General features: G+C 41.8%; 1 protein-coding gene across 4 annotated transcripts in view; it reads right to left on the reverse strand.

Moving 5' to 3' along the window:
• The window catches only part of LOC136862937 (uncharacterized), a 636984-nt gene that overhangs the window by 34834 nt on the left and 580211 nt on the right, over positions 1-21939 (reverse strand). For all 4 annotated transcript variants that reach the window (XM_067139226.2, XM_068225819.1, XM_067139227.2 and 1 more), the window contains 2 exons: positions 13611-15633; positions 4311-5293 (listed from right to left, as the gene is read on the reverse strand). In XM_067139226.2, the coding sequence (XP_066995327.2) occupies positions 4311-5293; positions 13611-15633 (3006 nt within the window). The remainder of the gene's footprint in view (positions 1-4310; positions 5294-13610; positions 15634-21939) is intronic.

Consider the following 21939-nt stretch of genomic DNA (forward strand, 5'->3'; position numbering starts at 1 on the left):
TACGGGTACTCCATCATTAGTACTTCTACTGTGAACATCTACTTTGAACGAGGTGATTTGATTTTTGAAACAGTGTGTGGTCGCTCCGCGACATAGTTACTTTTGTACTATGTGTTGTCGCTTCGGTTATGTTATCGGATCTACGAGAAACGAAACAAGCTTATGGCTTGTGTGATATTCAGTAAATATTGTGGACGAAGAACTATGTTTAGTTCAAGTCTACGGAATTTTGGTACAAGGCTGTACCGTATAAATAGCATAGCTCAGTTGGATTGAGATTTCTACTAATATGGAAAAAATCATATCTCTGAATTTTCTCCTCATACGATCAACGCTGATCAGTTTTTACAAGTATAGGGCCAATATCTAATTTAAAGACTAGGCAAGCAGGGAGTGTTAGTCCAGATAGCCCGTACCATATCAGAGAAGGAAGGAAGGATGTCCATGGAGCAAAGTCTACATCGCGAAGAAGAGAACGAGTAACCACGGAAACCAGATGACTTCAACGGAAGCTGCAATTGGTGAGCTTCAATTAGATAAAGCAAGCAATAGTAAATTCAGTAAATTATAAATTCCTCCACGCTTTAAGGAAACTTTTCCGATTCATCTCATTTTTTTGTATAATAAATTCATTTGTATTTTATATTGCGTTAATTTTCTTTCTTAAGCGATACTTAATGGTTAATTATTTAAAATCCTACCCCCGTGATATAAGTATAAGTCTCTATGCTAGTAAATATAAATTTTGGTTTACAGTTTTATTTAAAACTGTAACCATGGCGCCCAAACATTACATAGAGAAATGGGGAACCATGGAATGTTAATTGTTTCTATTTGCGTGGCAATTTGCGGGCAAGCCACAAATAGTTTATTTAATATTCATGTGTCCCAAGATAATAACTTTCATCTCCCCAAGTGTCTTGACGAGAGGAAACGGTTACAACACATCAGATCGGAATTCTGTAAGGATCTCTGCAGGATGATGGTTACTTCAAATATTCCCTTTAAAAACTGAACACTACCAGCTTCAGGGCCTTCTCAGAGAAGTATACCAGTCAACCTATTCCCAATGAATCAACGTTGAAAAAAATTTATACCTCGAGCCTCTGTGAAGGTGTTTTAAAGAAGATAAGATCTGAAGTTCTCATCCACAAGATATGGGTTTCATTGGACGAAACAACTGACGTAAATGGGAGGTACGTAGCTAACGTAATTATTGGCATTCTGAAAGATGACAAGTCCGGTAATGTGTTTCTCCTGACGTGTGCGGTTTTATACAATGTACATCATTCATCCATTACAGTGCTGTTTGATGAAGCTATGAAGTTACTGTGGCCAGATGGGGTAAAAAGAAACAACATACTACTTCGATTAACTAATGCCGCACCGGGCGAGTTGGCCGTGCGCGTAGAGGCGCGCGGCTGTGAGCTTGCATCCGGGAGATAGTAGGTTCGAATCCCACTATCGGCAGCCCTGAAAATGGTTTTCCGTGGTATCCCATTTTCACACCAGGCAAATGCTGGGGCTGTACCTTAATTAAGGCCACGGCCGCTTCCTTCCAACTCCTAGGCCTTTCCTATCCCATCGTCGCCAAAAGACCTATCTGTGTCGGTGCGACGTAAAGCCCATAGCAAAAAAATAAAAACTAATGCCGCCCCGTACATGAAGAAGGCAGCCAAAGAACTAAATCCACTTTATCCGAAAATGGTCCACGTAACGTGCCTTGCCAATGCTTTGCATAGAGAGGCCGAAGAGGTTTGGACCGACTGCCCTGAAATAGGTTAATTGCAAATAGCAAGAAAATATTCCTAAGGCTCCCCTTTGAGTTCTAAAATTGATACAGACTGCTCCTACTCTACCTATTCCACCTCAGCCTGTCCTTACTCGTTGGGGAACTTGGCTCTACGCTGTTTAATATTACTGCAGTGATTATGATTCCTTCAAGACGGTTGTTCAGGAATTTGATCCTTGGGATTCATCATCCGTCAGGATTGTGCAATTTTTTTTCTGCCAGCTTGGTCGGAAATTTGGCGTTCATATCATCGAATTTCTGTGTGATACCAAGAGCAATCACTCGTCTTGAAACTGTGGAACCTCCACTAAGCGACAGGTTGGATATTTTGAAGAACATTTAGTGTGATTTTAAGAAAAGGAAGGGTGAAGGGGCTGAGAAATTTTCTGAAAAACTGCGAAGAGGGGTCTCCTCAAATGAAGGTCATTCTATGCTTTGTAAGGTAATTGAAATTCTTCGTGGACACCAATTTGGGGATTTTCAGCAGCAGTTTTCTCCGGCGGACATAACCTTGTTCAATTTTGCCCCCAAGACATTGTGTGACATCGAGCGGAGTTTCTCCAGGTAGAGAAACATTCTGTATGACTACCGAAGGGGCATCGAGTTGGACAATTTGAAAATGCAAATGATCACCCAGTGCAATTTCACTGCCGGAAAGAAATACTAAGATCAGCTTTGGGTATTTGCATCGTCACTTTTATAGAAATTTGCCGATTCAGAACTAGTTAAATACTTTATCAGGTCATCATCCGTTGCTAATTATTTCTTGAATTTTCAGGATATGTGTGCTGCTATATCCGAAGATAAAAATCGAATTTTGTGATTATCAGAAAATGAATGTAACAAACTAAACTCGCAAATGTTCATTTAGAGGGCTAAATTAATCAATTATAATGTGAGGTTATATTTTTTCCCTTTTTTTTCGCTCATACTGTATATTACAGATTTTTGGGTCATTTTTGCTTTCATATTTCGAAGATTTTTTTAAGTCATTAAAATCTGCCCCTTACTTATAAAATATACCGAGCTCGATAGCTGCAGTCGCTTAAGTGCGGCCAGTATCCAGTATTCGGGAGATAGTAGGTTCGAACCCCACTGTCGGCAGCCCTGAAAATGTTTTTCCGTGGTTTTCCATTTTCACACCAGGCAAATGCTGGGACTGTACCTTAATTAAGGCCACGGCCGCTTCCTTCTCACTCCTGGCCCTTCCCTGTCCTATCGTCGCCATAAGACCTATCTGTGTTGGTGCGACGTAAAGCAATTAGCAAAGTTATAAAATACTAAGGAAGGATATTACCCAGATTCATCTCTGATGGCATATTCGTGCAGTAGGCCTATATCTTCGGATATGAGCGAAAACAACTTCGTTATATTCATCGATTTGTCTTAGCCCGACCTCCACCTTTGACATGATAAAACTACACAAGGTATGAGCGACGCTAGTAAAATCTCGTTTCTCAGCTAGTCCCTGTGATGAATGGTGTGAAAGTATCATTTTTAAGGTTTGTTGGTGCATACAACTCAGTGGGCTTGGCGGGCTCGCATGTAACATCAAATTCTGACACACACTGAAGAAAAAGACTGGGAACTATCCCATTCCTCATATCGTTAGTACGCCCCTTCAGTGCAGCCTCTGGGTGAAATTGTAGCAAATCCAACCAGTTTTCCGACTGAATTCTCAACCCGTAAGAAGTTTTGGAAGGAAATGTATTCCGAGCGAGTGGCTACGCGGCTTGATCACGTACTTATCAGCTTCCATGCAGGAAATAGTGTGTTCGAACCCCACTGTCGGTAGCCCTGAAGATGGTATTCCGTGGTTTCCCATATTCCGACCAGATAAATGCTGAAAATGCTGTAACTTCATTAAGGCCACAGTCGCTTCGTCTCAGTCCTAGCACTTTCGTATTCCATTGCCGCCTTAAGACCTGTCTGTGTCGGTGCGACGTAAAGGAAATATATGCCGTAATTTAATAATAATCATAATAATAATAATAATAATAATAATAATAATAATAATAATAATAATAATAATAATAACTTTAACGGTTTCGCGCTCTACTAACTACTAATAGGGTTCTTTTAAGCGCCTGTAAACCTACCGACAAGCGACGATGGGATAGGGAAGGCCTAGGAATTGGAAGGAAGCGGCCGTGGCCGTAATTACGGTACAGCCCCGGCATTTGCCTGGTGTGAAAATGGGAAAACACGGAAAACCATCTTCAGGGCTGCCGATAGTGGGGTTCGAACCCACTATCCCCCGATTACTGGATACTGGCCGCACTTAAGCGACTGCAGCTGTCGAGCTCGGTTTGAGAACTTTCAAATACGGCTGACGACTTGAGCTCACCGCCTACCGTCTGAGCCACTCAGCCTTCCGAGTCCAGATTTACAGAAAAATCAACCATTTTATGTTGGGGTTTCTTGCAAAATGCAGATAAGAATAGGCCCAAAATAGAGATATGCGTCAGTGCGACGTAAAGCAAATTGTAAAAATACAAAAAATCACAAATATACACACCCTCGAGAAGACTGCCGGTCTCTGCAGCCTGACCATTGGGAAAAATAGTTTTCACGAAGATTCCCATGTGTCCTCTTGGTGAGTCTCTGCCTCCAACAATGCTGAATCCCAAAGACTTCTTGCCAGGCCCCTTCTCGAACACTACGGTGTGGATGGTCATGGGAACAATTGCTGCAGAAAGAAATTGCTGTTGTGTAGGTCGCCCTGTTGGCATGAACCTACCGGGACTTGTGACCAACACATTTCTCTGATCTCTAGATGACAACTCGCTATTCAATTTGAGGAAAATGTCCTTGACTTGGGGGCTTTCTGACAAATCTTTGTGTTCAGTAAGGGGTGAAAGAACAGCCATGGCCGCCGTATGATCAAAGACGTCGTCAACAATTTCACCCATTGGTGACTTCGACTCTGCAGATTCACTATACGTTCTCTGCAATAAAGGAATATGCTCCTGCCTCGAAGCGTTTATGATAGCGCTGAAACTGTGTCTGCCAACGGAAACTCTATTTTCGTGTGGGTTAGGGTTAGCTGCACTTTGAAGCAGAGATATATCTTCCTTATTTGGAAGTACGGATGACAGTGTTGGTAGTACTGTGTGTCCTATGTTCTCAGATACTTTATCTTCATCCACGGTAGGTTGACAAGTAAAAGGAACACCCGTCATAACATGGTGGAGGGCTCGATTGATCTCGTGACTTTTTGAGCGTTCTCGCACGGGAATGGCAGGTATTGCATATAAGTTACGTTCTTCAAAAGACATAGCATTTCGAGGACCCCTGAGCAAAAGAGGAGACTTGGGAGTCACCACATCCGGACGTTCTTCATCACGTGCAATGACTAGTTCAACTTCAACTCCGTTGGCGGATGGAGATGACGGTACACATCGCCCGAGAAGCTTCTGTGCGTCCTCCAAAGTGGGTACACCGCGCAGAAGACGCCCATTCACGTTAACGATTTCGTCACCAACCAGGAGGCGGCCATCTCTGTAAACAAAAGGAAATAATAGTTAATGAATAATAATAATAATAATAATAATAATAATAATAATAATAATAATAATAATAATAATAATAATAATAATAATAATGGTAAGAGTTTTCCTTTTATGGTGATGAAATAAAATGGCGTATGGCTTTTAGTGCCGGAAGTGTCCGAGGACAAGTTGGGCTCGCCAGATGCAGGCCTTTTTATTTGACTCCCGTAGGCGACCTGCGCGTCGGGATGAGGATGAAATGATGAAGACGACGCGTACACCCAGCCCCCTTGCTAGCGAAATTAACCATTTATGGTTAAAATTCTTGACCCTGCTGGGAATCGAATCAGGGACCCCTGAGACCAAAGGCCAGCACGCTAACCATTTAGCCATGGAGCCGGACCATTTATGGTGATAAAAGTGGGTAATATACAGTAGTATAATTGTGTAAGTTATTAGCCAAAATTGAACCCTCCGTGGCTCAGGCGGCAGCCCGCCGACCTCACATCGCTCGTCACCGTGGTTCATATCTCGGTCACTCCATGTGAGATTTGTGCTCGATAAAGCGGAGACGGGACAGGTTTTCCTTCGATTACTCCGATTTTCCCCTGCCATCTGCCATTCCAGCAACACTCTCCATTAACACTTCATTTTATATGTCAGTCATTTATCATTGCCCCAGAGGGGTGCGACAGGCTTCGTCAGCCGGCACAATTCATATTCTCGCCGCTAGATGGGGGCTTCATTCATTTCATTTCTGACCCGGTCGAATGACTGGAAACAGGCTTTTTATTTTAATTAGCAAAAGGTAATTCGTCGCTATTCGGGCTAAAGGTCTTATCTCACAATGCTCTTCGTATCCATTATTTTCGTTAAGACGGGTCGCGCCTCCAAGCTACATATGGATATGCAGTCCATCGGAACAATTTACGTTGTGTTCATTTCCCCATGCTTACGTGGAAAGTAAAATGAGCCTTACCGTACCGCACTCTCGAAATGTATGTTTGCACGACTGATTTACGCACTCCTACTGAATAATATACTAAGGTTCATTTTCCTTTACACATTCGCATACGAAAATGAATACAACGAAAACTGTTCTGATGGACGGCAATGACATATCCATATGTGGCTGGGTGGCGTGTCCAGTCTTAAGGCAGATAACGGATAGGAAGAGCGTTGTGAGATATGACCTTCTGCCCGAATAACGCTACAAATTATTGAGGAAGTGATTTAGAAAATTATTGATGTAACTACCGATGAAGCTTATCCATTCCGGACAACATATTTTAAAGGTAATTGACATCAAATGCCTTTGGTGGTCATGTAATTGGAATGGAAACATTATTAACTACCTCAGTGGCAAATAAAATCAGCCCTAGAAGGTTTGGTATTGGTTGAATTCAAGGAGGCTGCCTAGCCGAGGTGGCAAAGTTGTGCTCGGTTCACCCAGAGGGACGTCGATTCGATTCCCGATAAGAAAGACGAAAAATTGAGGAACGAGACTTCCATTTATGGAGAGGCGTATGGTCCTGAGATCGCTCAACCTACATCAAAAATTAGTATCTGGCTAATTCCTGGGGATAAAAGCGACTGAGCATAGAGTTAAGCACGCTATCCACCTTAATGCCGAGGGTGTGGAAAGTGGAAGTCTTTACCTTACACTCCTCAAAGTGTCTTCAACAATAGTTTAATGGTAACAGGTAACAAACGAGGGTGAGAAATGTAGCTCCATTGAAGGGCAGACCGAATATTGGAAGATATAACAGTCTGTGTCTGTCTGTCAAATCGTGTAGTTTTACCTCAAGAGCTATAGAAGCATGACCACGTCTCTTGGACCAATTCGAAGCTTCGGTGGACAAGTACTCAGTGGTAACTGCGACAAACAAACATGTATTCCTTCGAGAATACAGCGACGGCGAACACAAACAAATGGTGGGCGGGATATTGTTAACGGTCGATACTTACGAAAACGTGAAGAAGATTCTGCAGTCCCGTTACGAGAATAAAGATAGGATTGTCTGTCCCACCTGGATTTCTTGGAGCATCTGCAATCTGCACATTCCGGCAGACTCCATATTCTAAATGCCACGTATATCGACTGCCACCGATGGGTTCAAGCGCTGACAGCACGAAGTGAAGATGTATAAATCTATGGAAGACTGTTAGCCCCTAAAATTATTCGCACATTCCCCGACGACCTCTGTCGCCGATGGATTCTTAACGCCAAGAGGTTGGGAATACCAGAAAGCAGAATCTCCGGTTTTATTGAACTTTCGAAAGAATTGGAGTGTGCCTTGACTACACCGAAGATACGATGTGATTGGCCGCTAACGACCAATATTCAACCGGCAGCCTTTTTCATGTTAATGCCGGACCTATCAAGCTGAAGGGGAGGAACACGAAACAAGTCACAAAACTGCATTGCGTTTTACGCGAGGATCGAGGTCACTGGGGTAAAGCCTGTCCAAGAATAACGAACCATAAGGCGGGAACTGAAAATTGAAGAATGCAAACAGATGGGTCCTTTTCCTTAGACGAGTCCATAGCTTTCGAGATTTTACAGAAAGAGACTTTACTCCAAGTGCAAGAATTCACACCAAATTTCTGTGTGTAGGAGACCAACGAGAAGCTGTATCGGTCGGTAAGATCAATGCAATCAACATATACGGTGTATTTTAGACGCTGGAAGTCATTCAATATTCATCAGAAAAAGCTTCGTGCAAAAGATCAAACTAAATGTCGTCGGAAAAAAATTGAAGTGTCCGTTGGATCTCAAGAATCAATAAGCTATCGCTCATAAACGTCACGAGATGGATTGGTATGTCCTAATCAGATATCAAAAGCTACGCATAACCATGTGATCCGTGATGCTTCTGACAGAGCACATGGAGCACACTGTAAAGTATAACGATCACTTGGAAGTATTCCTCATGAAAAAGATGATTTTTGAGAAATGTACGATTCGAAAATGATGGATTAGAGTGAGAAGGGACACTTGAAATGACTGCTGCGGAAGATGATCTAAGCGATGTTTTATACCTGCCATACCATGCCGTCAAGAGGGAGAGGAATAACCAATTGGAGGATTGTTTTCGACTTCGTCAAATGAGGGAGATTCACCATCCCTTAACGACGCTCAGGAAGAAGGTCCCGACCTCCTTCCTGAAATTATGCCAACGATAATCCGCTTTCGCACCTATCGAAAAGCAATAGTTGGGGAAGAAACCCAAGGTTACCTGTAATTACACCTACATGAGACAGACAGTGACTTAACTAGATGTTTCTGTTATCATGTCCATGGTAACAGGAAAATAGCAAATGACAGTGACTTCTGCAGTTTCACGCTTCTTCTGTTTGGCCCCACGTGCAGTCCGGTCATTCTGACACTCTACATGAATTCGAAACAACGTTCAGTAGCACGTTCTTCACAGATGCAGAACTCTTAGATCAGAGCACATTTATGGAGGCCTTTGTTGTTGATGCTAACTACGACAATGGGGCCATAAGCTTATATTACGAAGTGAACTCTCTGCTCAGACAGATACTACCAATGGCTAAATGAACAACGAACTCTGAAAAACTTAAAGAATATATGGCATTCATGGAGACGAGACGTAAGATAGTAATGTTATTGGTTTTACGCCCCAGTAACTACTTTTGACGGCTTTCGGAGACGCAAAGATGTTGGAATTTAGTCCCGAAGCAGTTCTTTTACGTGCCAGTAAATCTACAGACACGGGGCTGACACATTTGAGCACCTTCAAATACCACCGGACTGAGCCAGGATCAAACCTACCAAGTTGGGGTCAGAAGACCATCTTCTCAACCGTCTGAGTCACTCAGCCCGTATCAACCAAGAAACCGGAGTACTAGGCATAAGAGTGAATGAAGAGTAGGACTGTGTGTTTATCGATCATCGGGAAATTACTGAAAATCTACCTTGTGATCCTGCTACGAAACGTCAGCTCCTACAAGGAACAGCAAGATTTTACGACCCTCATGGTTTACTCTCCCCCATCTCAATTGTTGGACAATTTATCCTTCAGAATACTTGGTGTCGAGGTATATTGTAGGATGCGATTCGTCCCCAGAAGAGATTCTTGAAATGACAGCTTTGGATCTCAAGCATCAACAAGCTATCACTTATAAAAGTCATGAGATGGACTGGTATGTCCTAATCAGATATGAAAGGCTAAGAACACCCGTATGTTCCGTATTGCTTCAGAGAGAGCACCTGGTGCCGCATTCTGAAGTAACCGACGATAACACATAAATAAATTTCATCTGCAGCGAAAGCAGATTGATTGCAGTCAAAACGATTCCAGTATCTCGACCAGATTTTCTGGTCACTTTGATAGGTCCTGCCTCTTGAAATATTTCTGCCAATCGACAAGATTTGACAGCACTCGAGCTACTCAATGGACCGATTCTATTGTTGCCCTCGTCAGTATAGGGAGTGATCCAAAACGCTGGTAGAGATTAGTCTGCAACTGCGTGAAGGAAATCCAAGATAATCTGATGCAGGTCCAATGTCGATGTTGACCCAGTGAAGACAACCCCGCGGACCTCTTGATGCGTCAAATCAAGCGACAGATCTGAATTTGTATGATGGACCACAATGGCTTGCCGCACCAACTCCTTGGCCACAGAAACCTCGGGTCAGGAAGTATCACTACCAGAATCCAAGAAGACAACCACTCAAGTCCTTATAATCGGTGCTAGTCTATCACTGATACATATTGCACTATACATTCCCTATTAGAAGCTGATACATATCACTTGAAAAATTCTGCGTTTCGTCGAAGTGACACGGATAAGGGTGCAGTACTCGAAGCATTCGACAACCACAGAAGTAGACGTTGCTTGGCTCTACTGGATACGCCAAAATCGGGAGGCATTTTCAGTACTTAGTTTACAGCCCCGATACGAAAGGAATCCGTACAGACTACATCTAAGATTGCATGATTCCATCCACTCCTAGAAGACAACCTGATTCGACGTGGTGAAAGACTTCAATTGCAGATCTCTCCGAGAACGACAGAAAAACCCTACTTCTTAATGTCTTCAAAGATATCAATGAACTATTGATATAAGAAATATACGTGAGACGTCATTATATGGGATTTCGTGCTGTCGTATCAAAATTACGTTTTGAATTCTGGATTTTGAAGGGTACGCAAGGAATTAAGGTCATTTGCTCATGCCATCCCTGTAGGATAATACATCCAAGGGATGTGAAAAGATAGAAGCTCCTTTAAAATGCATCTTTCTTCACACCAGGCAAATGCTGGGGCTGTTTCTTTATCAAGGACACGGCCGCTTCCTTTCCACTCCTAGCCCTATCCTCTCCCATCGTCGCCGTAACACCTATCTGTGTCGGTGCGACGTAAAGCAGATTGTAAATATATCAAACGGATCTTGTAAAGTTTCGACGACCATTCACAGTTTCTTGAGTAGATTATGCAGACGCATTGCTCGTAAGGGTCAGAGCTGTTCAGAAACGATGCTGCATCGTGCTGTTTACCAGTACCACAACGAGAGCCATCCTTCTTGCGCTTACAACTATCTTGTCAATTGATAAATTCCTACTGGCCTTTCAGCGCTTCGTAGGAAGACGTGACCTTCCGTACATCATGTCCTCAAACAATGCTTGAGCGTTTAAGGCCGCCAACTGTGAAGTATCCTAACTCCAAAAACTGCTAGAAGATTAAAGAGTAAAAACTCAAATGTCACAGTACGTGGAAATTTAGCGTACCGTTCCACTAAGATGTGCCTCAGGAAGACACTCGGGACGAGCTCATGTAGACGAGGAAGGACTAAATACTATTTTGGTCGTCATCGAGGCCACTAAAAATACGCACCCCATTAGTGTAGGTGACAGTAACTCCGAGTTCTTAACACCTTCACACTTCCTGAAAGGAGAAAGTTTGACATACTTTTCAAGTAAACTAGAACCTGACACCAACCAATATTCGACTAAGTTATACAGAGAGAGATGGAAGTTCATCGAACATTTTTTAGCAAAAATGGAAATGGTAATACCTTCTTCAATTAAGGAGTTATCACGAAGTGAAGCAGATCAGAAAAGGAACTGAACCAAGGACAGACGACATACTATTTTACTAGAGGACTTGAAACCCGGACTGGTATGGAAACGAGGCCGAGTTTGTGAACTACGTCGAGGACGAAATGACAGTATCCGAACAGTCACTCTTCAACTCCTTACTACTCCATGGTCACAAGCCCAGTACAACTGGTCGTTTCCTTACAAACTGACCGACACGGGCGGGGAGGATGTTGAAGATTGAGATTGTGATGCAGCAGGTAGAGAACTTGAGTTTTATATGTTGATAGTGATCAAAAAGAGTTTACTCTAGAGTATTGTAATGGTGATGATGGAAAATAAAATCACAATCTTCTGGGTTTTGTATCATGCACGTGTATTATTCAATACCGGTAAAACACAATCTAGAATCGCTTCAAGGTATTTCATGAAAGAAGAATCCCAATGGAATTTGGGAATTTCCATGCTAGTTAAAGTAACAGACAACGCAATAGGAATATTTTAAAAGGAAAGCAAGGAACTGCCACTGATGTAACAGTCCATTAGTTATTTTAAATGTCAAGACGAGTGCTGTAGGTAACTAAGTGTCAAGTGGTCAGCTTGACGACATTCTCAACCGTATTCCTTGGGCTTCTCGACCAGATCCACTGCCACTCCTTTCACACTTCCCCCTCAGTTGGTCTTGCGAAGCCGATTGAACACCTTTTCAATCGTCGGACCACGTTTAAAATATCCGGTTCATTCTGGGGCCTGCGGGTAATAGGTACGCACAATAGCGCAATACCACTGGCCTTGCACTTCTACAAATTATGATCTTCAAAATCACTACATACGTAATCCGAACACGTGAGGGACGAGCATATATCAAGAAGGATTAATGGAGATTTATCAAGGAGTATGAACTTGCCGAGCGATGAAAATCAAGAATATTGAAGTTATTAATAAACTGACATTTGAAAATCGTAATAACTGGCTACTAGAGAAGCAGGAAAGGCTAATGAGCGTGAAATAGATTACAATATTTATAGGTCCATAGGATCAATCAATCAATCAATCAATCAATCAATCAATCAATCAATCAATCAATCTCCTGTACCGTATTTTTTCATACAAGTTATTCCAGTCAGCAGTAAAACTGTCTGAATATTTTCTTGAATGTGATGCAGATATACTTTTACTTCCTCGGCATATAGTTTTTCTCAACAGCGAAATGTGTTTCTCCCATTGAAAGACCTACAGCCGTGTACATGTCTACATAGAGAGAAAAAGTATTTAAATGTCCTGAAAACACATTGGACTTTCATATTATACAATTTTAATCACAATCATTAGTTTTCCCGTGCAGTGTATGTATGACCTGTGACATTCACTTACCCTCGCCCTCCTGTAAGCTCTGAATTGGTTTTGGAAGGAACTACGTCTCGCTACTGGACACTTCGCTCCAGCCGTCCACCTGCTAACTCGTCACGCATCACACCGACTTTTCTCGCTTCTCAGCTGGTGTGCATACTTCACGTCATCACTGCCTGTTCTACTCCTACTTCTTGAGTCTGCCTTGTACTAGAACAATCCAGCGTACAGTCTCGCCTTTCCTCTCTCTTCGCTCCTCCAGTAGAATAAGTACGAAGAAAGACGTTTGAGGAGGACCAGTCTTCATTAAAACCGGCAAGCCTCTCACCCTCAAGCAACCGTAGTTAAAACGCGGACTGATGAGAGCTTGCATAAGCTTGTATTTATATACGGACGTAAAGGCGAGAGACTACACTGGAAATCTCGAGTGTAAGGTAAAATCAAGTGGGAGTAGAACACGCAGTGATGACGTCAGTTATTCACCACCTGAGGAGCGAGGACAGTCATTGTGATGCGTGACGAGTTGCTGGGTGTACGGCTGGAGCGAAGTTACGCATCGCGAGGTGTAGATTCTTCCAAATGCCAGGTCGGAGTTGACAGGAGGGCGAGGATAAGTGAATGTCACAGACCAGATGTACATATCCTAAACGAGTACCAAGCTGTGCAAGTTCCCAAACAGTCACCTGTCATTCTGCCCCCGACTCGATCATCCACGCGCAATGAAAGACATCTTTCAACAACTGCACGTTAGCTGCTAATTCTTTGAAATTTTTAGTTTGATTGGACAGGGTACGTATATATGTAAGTAAGCATAATGTGGGGCAACCCAAAGAGGCACTAGCATCAGCATTCCTCGTTACTGACTAATTTACCTACATGAATGAACTAAGAAAGTATAGTAATATGTTACCTTTCGGCGATTCCACCTGGCTCTATGTTGGCGATGACGTAGCGGATATTTGGACATATCACTCCCCTCTGATGGTGTAGTTGTAGAGGTTCTGGGGTTTGTTGCTCAAGGTGAATACCTAAACTGTCATCCATCCCATTCTTTATGATTCGAATAAGCCTAAACCTTCTTCTGCAGGGATCTCGCTGTCTCAGATCCCTCATTGGTGAGGTTACGGGAGATCTGCAACTACTCCTCCTCGAATAACTTGTATTAATATTAACGGAAATTGTTTCACTTTGTGGACTGTTAGCAAGCATACTATTCAGGCTTTCAGATGAGTTGTCGAGTATAGATGGAGTTGGTGAACAACGTTCTCTCAAATAAGAGTCATTGCAACTGAGACTGTCACGTTTAGACGACTGATCTTCAGCAGTGTCTTTAACAGCTTCATCATTGTCTTCACGGACAGTAACCGGTCTTGCAGAACATGTCTGAACTTCTAGTAACTGAGACGTTAAGAACTGATGTCGCTTTGTTTGATAGATGTCGTCACATGAAGAATTCATATCTTGAAAGTAGTGGCGAGGTGGCTTTGGTAGAAGTCTACCTCCAGATCCTTTTCGTTCCCAAGTGACACTGTCATCAGCCACGCTTCTGTTCGACTCTTTAGAAGCTCCCGGAATTTGAAGGGAAGACGCACTCGATGACCTAGCATACCTGCTGCGACGTACCCACGTTGATGATTTGGGAGGAGATTCTTCGATTGTTGGCGTCGAGGAGCGTACGGGTAATGGAGTGATATCATTCATTTCGGATAAAATTTTGTTTGTAGTCTCGATGTGTCCTAAATCGGATTCGTGAATAGAACCTGAGTCAGAACTTTCATTCGCCATGATACCACTGTCACCATCCTGGTCTGTTGCAGTGGAACATCGTTCTCCTGCCTCAGCTTTGGTATTTGAATGATCCTCCCCATGTCGCGGGCCATCACTGTCGTATCCGGATTCATTTGAACTCACATAATAATTACTAACTGGCAGCAGGGACTTATCGCCTTCCGTGTTCGAAACATTGCTTTGGTAAGAAACTGTAGTAAATGACTGACTCATATTTGGTTGATATGGGTAACTACGTCTAAATACGCGAATGTCTGCAGGTTCCTTCCGTCTACGTCCTAAAGTACTAGTTCCTTCAAGAACAGGTGACAATATATCTTCCGCCATTCTCGCAGACGGTACATACTCTTCAGAATTTGCACGTAATCGAAATGCTCTTTCATTCGCTGAACTGTTCATAGATGAATCTGTGTTTTGATCAGAAAAACTTTCTCTGTTAGACCTTATCCTTCTCCTATAATGCTGGTTCATTACACTGCCACCATTTTCTTCTGGAAGTACGGAAAGCTTCGATCGAAGAAACGCATATGGAAAATGACCTCGTCTGTTTGTTCCTGATATTATAGGCGAAGAGCTTGTTCCTAAACTCGCAATGTTGTCACAGCTCATAGCCTTTGCTGGTAAATAATCTTGCTCAGTGTTAATCGTTGGCCTTTGAGCTTTTGAATCGGTGGCGTCACTCACTTTGATACAATTGGAGACCATATATTTACCATTACTCTGTGGAAGAGGGAAATCTTCGCCTTCTCCTCGTCGCATATGGGCCGTAGCAAGTTGGGATGTGGAACAGCTCTTGAAGAGCACGTTTCCCCCTGGTAGAGTAGACTCCAACGCAGCTATATTTTCCTTAATATTTCGGTACGGCCCTACCTGGTTCTTGGTTGAATTTAACATTCCTGTGGAACCCATACGGAAGAAGAAATTCTTCAGTGGTGATGGTGATTGCTCACGTGAATGGCATGCGTTTGGTTCGGAGTCTCTTCGACTGTTCGATTCCGCCGTACTGCGTCCTAGGCGCCAAGGTGGCTTCTTCCGTATGCTTTCACCTGTTTGTGGAGCAATTGTGGTATTGAGAGACTCTTTTGCTTCACCTCGGCGGAACTGATCCAATTTTCGTCCCATTCTTCGGCCCCACGTTGACAACACTGCAAAAAGAACATAAAAACCAAATTAGCAATATGTTGCCTTTCTAAGGTATGAACAGACCTAAATGTAATACAATGATTCCTTTCAGATTTATGGAAAATATATTTCCTACATTAAGTCATAACTAAGCTATCTACTTTTGAGTCTCTGAAAATCAGCATGATTGGATATGAATTCTGTTCTTAAAATTAAATCCCAACACCAAGAAGCAGTGTTCGGAAGGCGTGTTTGCACATCCAAAATATGACACCTGTTCAAATTTGCACGATATTCGACGAAGAGTGGTGCTTGTAGTGTCATTATGACCTTGCGAAACAAGTTAGCTTCAAATATGCGATGTGCACTTCGTGTGCGTTAGTCATCGTCCGGTGTAGACGTGAGGTAGGTGTGATTCAAACATGCCTTTAAGGAGACAACGAAGGCAATAGTATTATGGCGTATGGCCTCTGGGGAGGCCCGGTGCAGGTCTTTTTCTAGTAGACGACCTATAGGCGACGTGTATGACTGTGAAGTTCGGGCCCTTCCTAAGATCACCTTTAATGTTGAAGATGTCACAAACACCCACCCCAGAGCCAGATGAATTAAGCAATTAAGTTTGAAAACCCTGAACCGGCCGGAAATTGAACCCTGGACCCCTCATGACCAAAGGACAGCATACTAACTATTGTCATGCAACTGGGCATAACATGCAGTGACAGCAGGTTACTGAGTTTGAACGAGGCCGTGTTAATAGGGCTACGGAAAGGTGGATGTTCTATCCACGATGTTGTAGAAAGACTTGGCAGGGTTGTATCCACAGTGCATCGGTGTTGGCAACAAGAAGACCAGGATCCGGCCGTACACGGGCCATTATGGAAAGGGAAGACCGCTGTGTTAACCGCATAGCTGTGGTGGAGCGTAGCGCATCTGCAACAGCCGTTAGAGGTTCAGTTACAGCGAATTGTAACAAATCGATTACTTCACGGCAGCTCCGAGCCAGATGTCCTGTAGCGTTCAGGTCAGTAACTCCGATTCAATGCCATCTGCTACTTCAGTGGTGTCAAGTTAGTGATCATTTGACGGCGGAGTGGAGATAGGTTGTGTTCTCAGGCGGTAGTCGTTTCTGTCTTGGTACCAGTGTTGGCCGTACGTTGGTAAGGAGGAGGCCAAGTGAGCACTTGGAAAAAATATGTCTGCGGCGGCGTCACACTGGACCTATACCGGAAGTTATGGCCTGGGAGAGAGATTTCCTTTGACTGCAGAAGCGTTCTCATCATTATCTCAAGAATCTCGACTGTGAATTTCAACGACAGACTGGTGATTGAATCGTTTGTGCTGCCATTCATTCGCAGTATTCAAGAGCGTTTTCTCCAAGAGGATAACGCTCCTCCTCATACCGCTGCTGTTACCCAACATCCTCTACAGAGTGTCGACCAGTTGCTTTGCCCTGCGAGATCACCAGACCATTCGCCCACTGAGGACGTATGGGACATTATGGGAAGACAAATCCAGCGATGCATGCTTGCATTCTAAATCGTAGCGACTACAGAGGTTATTAATGTGATACCATGCCGCATGTCTTCTCGCGTATACTTGAACCTGTGACCTGGAAACATTAATCAAATAAATATGTTACCTAGACAACTGTTTGGCCTAAATTGTGTTCAACTAAACTAAAGTCTTCTCGATGTTGGGATTTCATTTTTCGCCAGTGTATATGACATGCAAATCGTTTCATTTTCCCTTTTTAAAGCATAACTTAGTTCTGAATTTAACAAGCAATCTCTTACTGCAATTTACAGAACTAATTCTCTTGAGAAGCATAGGATCAGCTAACAGCTGTTAAGAAATTTTCCAAAATAGCTTATTCAGAAACCAAAGACTCCCAGGCAACAACGGTCGAAACTTTTTCGTAATATCCTTGCAAAGAGTCAACTCTACTTTTAGATCGCCAACAAACTGAATTGATTTCGCAGACACCATGACGAGGACAGTTTAGAAAAGAAATCAGCTTCGTTAACATTCCAAAGTAACAAGTATTTCATGTTGAGAGCTGGAGCTGAGTACAATTTCGATATGTTTCATAAACTTGTTGTATATGATGTGTAGAACTGATCTATGAAACAGTATTTAAATCGTTAATAGATATCACTAGACGAGGGAATTATTATTATTATTATTATTATTATTATTATTATTATTATTATTATTATTACTTGTTTATACGTCCCACTAACTACTTTTAGGGTTTTCGGAGACGCGATGTGCCGGAAGTTTGTCCCGCAGGAGTTCTTTTACGTACCAGTAAATCTACCGACATGAGGCTGACGTACTTGGGCACCTTCAAATGCCACCGGACTGAACCAGGATCGAACCCGCCAAGTTTGAGTCAAAAGGCTAGCGCCTGAACGATCTGAGCCACTCATCCCGGCAGACGAGGGACAATCTTTTATACATTAAATATGTGCATGAGCCGTGTTCCTTATGACTATGACGACTGAACATCTTGTGATTTCTACAACAACAACTACAACTACTACTACTACTACTACTACTACTACTACTACTACTACTACTACTACAAATTGTTGGGGTTTTTAATCAAGAATCTGTATACTTTTTCCAGTAGTAGTTATATATTTAACCCTTCAAACTTCTAAATGATGTAATGATAATAAATGTACTACTGTTCATCGATGTATTTATTGTGATTACAACACGTCATGATTCCCAGTTCCAAATGTTCACGATAATTATTACATATATGTAAAACATAACCAATAATATTTAAAACATTCAATATCTTTAGTCCATTTCAATCGTGAAATTAGCAGCGTTTTACCCCTGTGTAGCGGTGTAAACTACACTGAGATGGCAGATTCGACTAGTACATACCATCGACTCAACCGAGGTAATTTTAAGCTACATGACCATTTAAAGGATTCAATACATACATCTTCATTATAGACTGTTATTTCCTCGAGGGTAATTGCACTGCCAACATTGTTCTCCTACCCAAATAACTCTGTTGCCAATAATAATAATAATAATAATAATAATAATAATAATAATAATAATAATAATAATAATAATAGTGATCATAATAATAATAATAATGTCCGGGTCCATGGATAAAGGGTTAGCATGTTGGGCTTTGGTCCAGCGGGTACCGGGTTCGATTCTCGGCTGGGTCGGGGACTTTAACCTTCATTGGTTAATTCCGACGGCTCGGGGGCTGTGTGTGTGTGTGTGTGTGTGTGTGTGTGTGTGTGTGTGTGTGAGAGAGAGAGAGAGAGAGAGAGAGAGAGAGAGACGTCTTCAGCATCAGAATTCATCATAGGTAAGGCCCTATTCCCATTGATGAGCAGATCGCCTATACGTCGTTATCTCAAGAGACCTTCACCAGGCCTCTTAGGAGGCGAAACGCCATTATCATCATTATTATTATTATTATTATTATTATTATTATTATTATTATTATTGCCGTTGTTGTAATGATAATAATGATAATAATAATAATAATAATAATAATAATAATAATGATAATTTTTTACGCTCCACTGATTACCACACACAATCTGTCGACATGAGCCGGGACGAACCCGTCAGCTTGGGCGAACTCTATGAGCCACTTAACCTATCAAAGATGTATACGAATACAGATACGAATTATTATAGTTAATTATTTAACATCATTTAATCTTGATGTAAATCTCAACAGACGTCGGTATTGTATCCCGTAGGAATTATTTCACGTGGCGGAAACCAACGACATGAATCTGTCTCAATAGACACCATCAACTACCACAGACTTCATCCTTCTAACTACCTGACACTATCTGTCAACACAAGGATGTTGGGAAGAGTATGACTAGCAACTGCTGTAACGAGATCAGCATCATTCATCGAGCAAGTTGGCCGTGCATTTAGGATCGTGAAGCTGTGAAGTTGCATTCGGGAGATGGTGGGTTCGAATCTCACCGGTGGCAGCCCTGAAGATGGCTTTACCTTTGTATCCAATTTTCACACAAGAAAGTTTCTGGGGCTGTACCTTACTTAAGTCTACGGCAACTAACTTCCGAATTCTATCCCTTCCCCGTCCTTGTGTCACCGAAACCCTCCGATGTGTTAGTGCGACGCTAAACCACTAACCAAAACGTCATCAGTCTACAATAATTAACATATCTATAAATATATTAATGAGTCTAAATAAAATATTTGAATTCGCAGAAGCTCTCCAGTTGCTAAAGGTATAAAACTGACTTTGGCACGTCTCAGGTCCTGCATTGTAAGGAGAATGAAAGATAATCGTACAGAGCAAGAGAGGCCGGCAGGAAGTTAGTATGCACCATCTGTTGCCACAACACATCGGCGTACTGTATGTTTAAAACATCTGACTGGTGTTCGATCCAAATCACTTGACAGTCTAGTTTCTCTGGGAACGTAACACAGTCACAGAATTCACAGATGGTTGCCCATTGGGATTACCATTTCAAAAGGCTTCAAAGAGAGGATGAGTCTGGCGATTTGTAGCTCACTGGACCGCATCTGTTGGGAGTTATTTATGAAACTAGTCGCGCAGCACTTGAATGTAATACCACTTCGACGACTCTCTGTGAAGAACTCGCTAATCGCCATGACTTTCATACTAAAGGGCTTCAAGCGCACTTCATTTTGAACAGATAAAAGTCGTACATTCTCGCAATCATTTATGGAGAAGGAAGCCATTCTTTTTTTGGTGTCAACTCAGTTAATATAAATTCACTCTCTTTTTTTCAGGTATGTTTTAGTGTTCTAGTTTTCAATGGCCAAGCGAGGCTGATTACTTCAATACCTCCAATAAACTCTTCATTCGTGATAATTATATTTACAGATGATAGGGAATAGTTATTTCCTGTAGACCTTAAAAACTCCTACGAAGTAGACATAATGCCCAGATTCTCAAAATGTGGCCACGATTTGAATCCCTGTTGCGCAAGTGACTTCTACGTAAATGGAAAAACACCTCCCTGAAATTGAGAGTACACTTTAAGAGAGATTCTATAAATTTGGAAAACTGTTTACCAAGTAAAAATTCAGGCATTTTCTATTTTGCAGACTCATTCAAATGCAGAACTATACATGCAAGTGCACTTCACTTTTGCATTTATATTCTCGTAATACCATCAAATATACAGCTTAACTCTAAGACGTATGCCTTGATCCCATTTCGTGACACGGGGTCGGGGATGAGGTGGTATGAAATTATATGACATATTTTAAGGCCAGATACCCTTTCCGACGCCAACCTCAGTTGAGGAGCTGCTGAAGATGAGATAAATAATGGTGAATTAAATTCGGTAAGGGTATGGGAGGAATCAGCTGTGGCATATTAATAGTAACACTACAAGGTGTTAACATCTGGAAGATACTATAATAAGAACAAATAAACAATTTTTAAAACATACAACTACCTGATCCATTCTTGTGATATATAGCATTTTTTGTTAATCTAGTACTAGCAGTTTCCCGCTGGCTCCGCCCGCAATGTACAAAGTATGGTGTTGTACGTTACTATCCTCACGGATGTATTTGCAAAGTTTCGAGTTAATGAAATAAAGCACATGATCAGCTGTGTTAATAGAATGTAATACTATGTCCAAAAAGAACACTTAAAAATACATCACACAAAGAAATGGAATTAAACGTTCCTTGGAACGACACTACGCGCCGAACTGTTAAAAAGTCCTTCAAAAATCTTCGTCATGGAGACAATGTACTCATAACTTTTCTCAGAATCTACCAATTTAAGTATTTATTACCTCAGAAGAAAGCTATTGATTTACTGGGTGTTTTTAGATCAAAGCGAAGTGCGTAGCTCAATTATAACAATTAGAACGAAAGATATGATTCCTTCAATGAGAAAAAATATTGAAGAAATGAGACGTCAAATTGAATCTGCACTCATAACTTTCCTCAGAATCAACCAATTTGAATAGTTAAGAGCTACTATGAAAGAGCTTGATCCACTGAGTGTTATTAGATCAAAACGAACTCCGTACCTCAATTAGAACCAAATTTATGATTGCTTCAAAGAGACAAAAAATTGTAAAATCAAATAATTTGAGGAAGGCGGGTTAAGTGGTTTATAGTACATGATGACAAATCTGTGCATGAATACCTTTCAGTTTTAAAAAAATAAGGAAAGCGACCGGATAGAATGGCCGGACTGACTGACTTTAGTTTTCATAAAATATATATATGTATATAGATTTAATCGTTCAGCATAGGTATATGCTACCCCAAATAACTGTTGACAAGGAAAACAAAACCAAAAACCTTGTTAC

The sequence above is a fragment of the Anabrus simplex genome, chromosome 2 (assembly GCF_040414725.1).
Source record: "Anabrus simplex isolate iqAnaSimp1 chromosome 2, ASM4041472v1, whole genome shotgun sequence".
NCBI classification, from domain to species: Eukaryota; Metazoa; Arthropoda; class Insecta; order Orthoptera; family Tettigoniidae; genus Anabrus; species Anabrus simplex.